This window comes from Orycteropus afer, unplaced genomic scaffold (genome assembly GCF_000298275.1).
Source record: "Orycteropus afer afer isolate SDZICR_OR568_19922 unplaced genomic scaffold, OryAfe1.0 scaffold00001, whole genome shotgun sequence".
NCBI classification, from domain to species: Eukaryota; Metazoa; Chordata; class Mammalia; order Tubulidentata; family Orycteropodidae; genus Orycteropus; species Orycteropus afer.
The window spans coordinates 27,386,639-27,388,214 of record NW_006921588.1 but is presented as its reverse complement, the minus strand read 5'-3'; the positions used below and the strand labels follow the sequence as shown (position 1 = coordinate 27,388,214).

The 1,576-nt window shown below is 36.2% G+C and overlaps 1 protein-coding gene across 1 annotated transcript in view; it reads left to right on the top strand.

Moving 5' to 3' along the window:
• Positions 1-1,576, top strand: part of RAPGEF4 (Rap guanine nucleotide exchange factor 4) — a 476,530-nt gene that overhangs the window by 357,874 nt on the left and 117,080 nt on the right. Inside the window, exons 7-8 of the mRNA XM_007941530.2 lie at positions 251-304; positions 616-722. Coding sequence (XP_007939721.1) covers positions 251-304; positions 616-722 — 161 coding nt within the window. The remainder of the gene's footprint in view (positions 1-250; positions 305-615; positions 723-1,576) is intronic.

Below are 1,576 nucleotides of genomic sequence, written 5' to 3'. Positions count from 1 at the left end.
TTTGGTTTTTTTTTTTTAATTTCTTCATTTTATAATAATTTATATTTAAATTTTGACAAATTGAATGGTCTGATTTTGCCCTTTGAATGCCCATGCATTCAAGATCTTTAGGCAGATTTTACTTCTTTTTTTTTTTTAATTCTATTTTGAGTTTTATAAAAACGGATGTTTCTTATTATTCCCCAACCCATAATTTTCTTTAATGAATTTTTTGTTTAATTTTCTTTTGCTTTAACGTTTTATTTTTCAGACACCTCTCATTGAACCTCACGTTCCTCTTCATCCTGCTAACACCATTGCCAAGGTAATAGGACGTAGGTGGGTTGACAAGCCATCAGAACTAGCTTCTTAAGTAACCGCTGGAGGTGGTCCATGTGTCAGGGCATTGCATCAGGAAACCTCTGACACATGTTCTGGAGACAATAAATATTCAGTGTGTCTCACTTCTCAGCCTGAAGCAGTGACATGTCAAATGAGGGAACAATGTCAATCTATGAGTGAGTTATGTTTTGCAGAGCCAGCGTCAGATTGAGAAGTGATTTAAGGATTCATCTGGTTTGTTTTCCTTCTATAAACTCTCCTTTTTTTTCTCCTCCCCTCCTCAATAAAATCCAGGTCCCTTCAGAGAAGATCCTCAGGGCTGGAAAGATTTTACGAAATGTCATCCTCTCTCGAGCACCTCACATGATTAGAGATAGAAAATACCACCTAAAGACTTACAGGTATGTGTGCCAATTCTAAAGCCTGTGACCCTCTCAGATTCATGTTAGTGAGTTTGGAACCACAGATGGGGCAGCAGCTTTCATAATGCCTTCATGTTCTGGAAGGTCTGAGGTTGTCTTAGATCCCTATTGCTTATAGGTGTTTTATTATCCTTAATATTCCCAGCAGTTTCTCCTAAACTAATTTGCCTGGACATTGGTTTAATTGTGATGAACAAAAAGAAGAAAATTAGTTTTGAATTTCTGTTTGCTAGTGTCTTTTAGAAAAACTCCAGATTTAGATCAGATTCAGTGAACATGTACTGAGTTCTTATTATGCTTGAAGCCCTGTACCAGAGCATATTCCATAAGTTTTCTTATTCCATAATCACCACAACCCTGCTAGTTAGTTGTATGGCCATTTTCCAGATAACAAAATTGAAATTCGGAGAGCTTAAATAGTTTTCCTTTTCCAAGTCACATATGTAGTGAGTGGCAGAGCCAAGATATAAACCAATTATTGGTGGATTCCCAAGTTCAGTGATCTTTTAATTCAATCATTCATTCACACTACAAATTCATTAAACATCTATTGTGTGCCAGGTGCTACTGTGTTCCAAGCCTTAAGGATACAGTAGTTAATAAAATATGCAAAGTTCTTTGTACACATTAATCTCTAATGTAAGGTTACATACAGTAAGAAATAGAGCATGCATACAGTAAGATGCACACCTCTATATCACATCCATACGCCTACAAGGAAGACCCGTTAATATGACTGTTATTCAAATTTATGTCCCAACCACCAAAGCCACAGATGAGGAAATTGAAGAATTTTATCAGCTTCTACAGTCTGAAATTGACCAAACATGCAA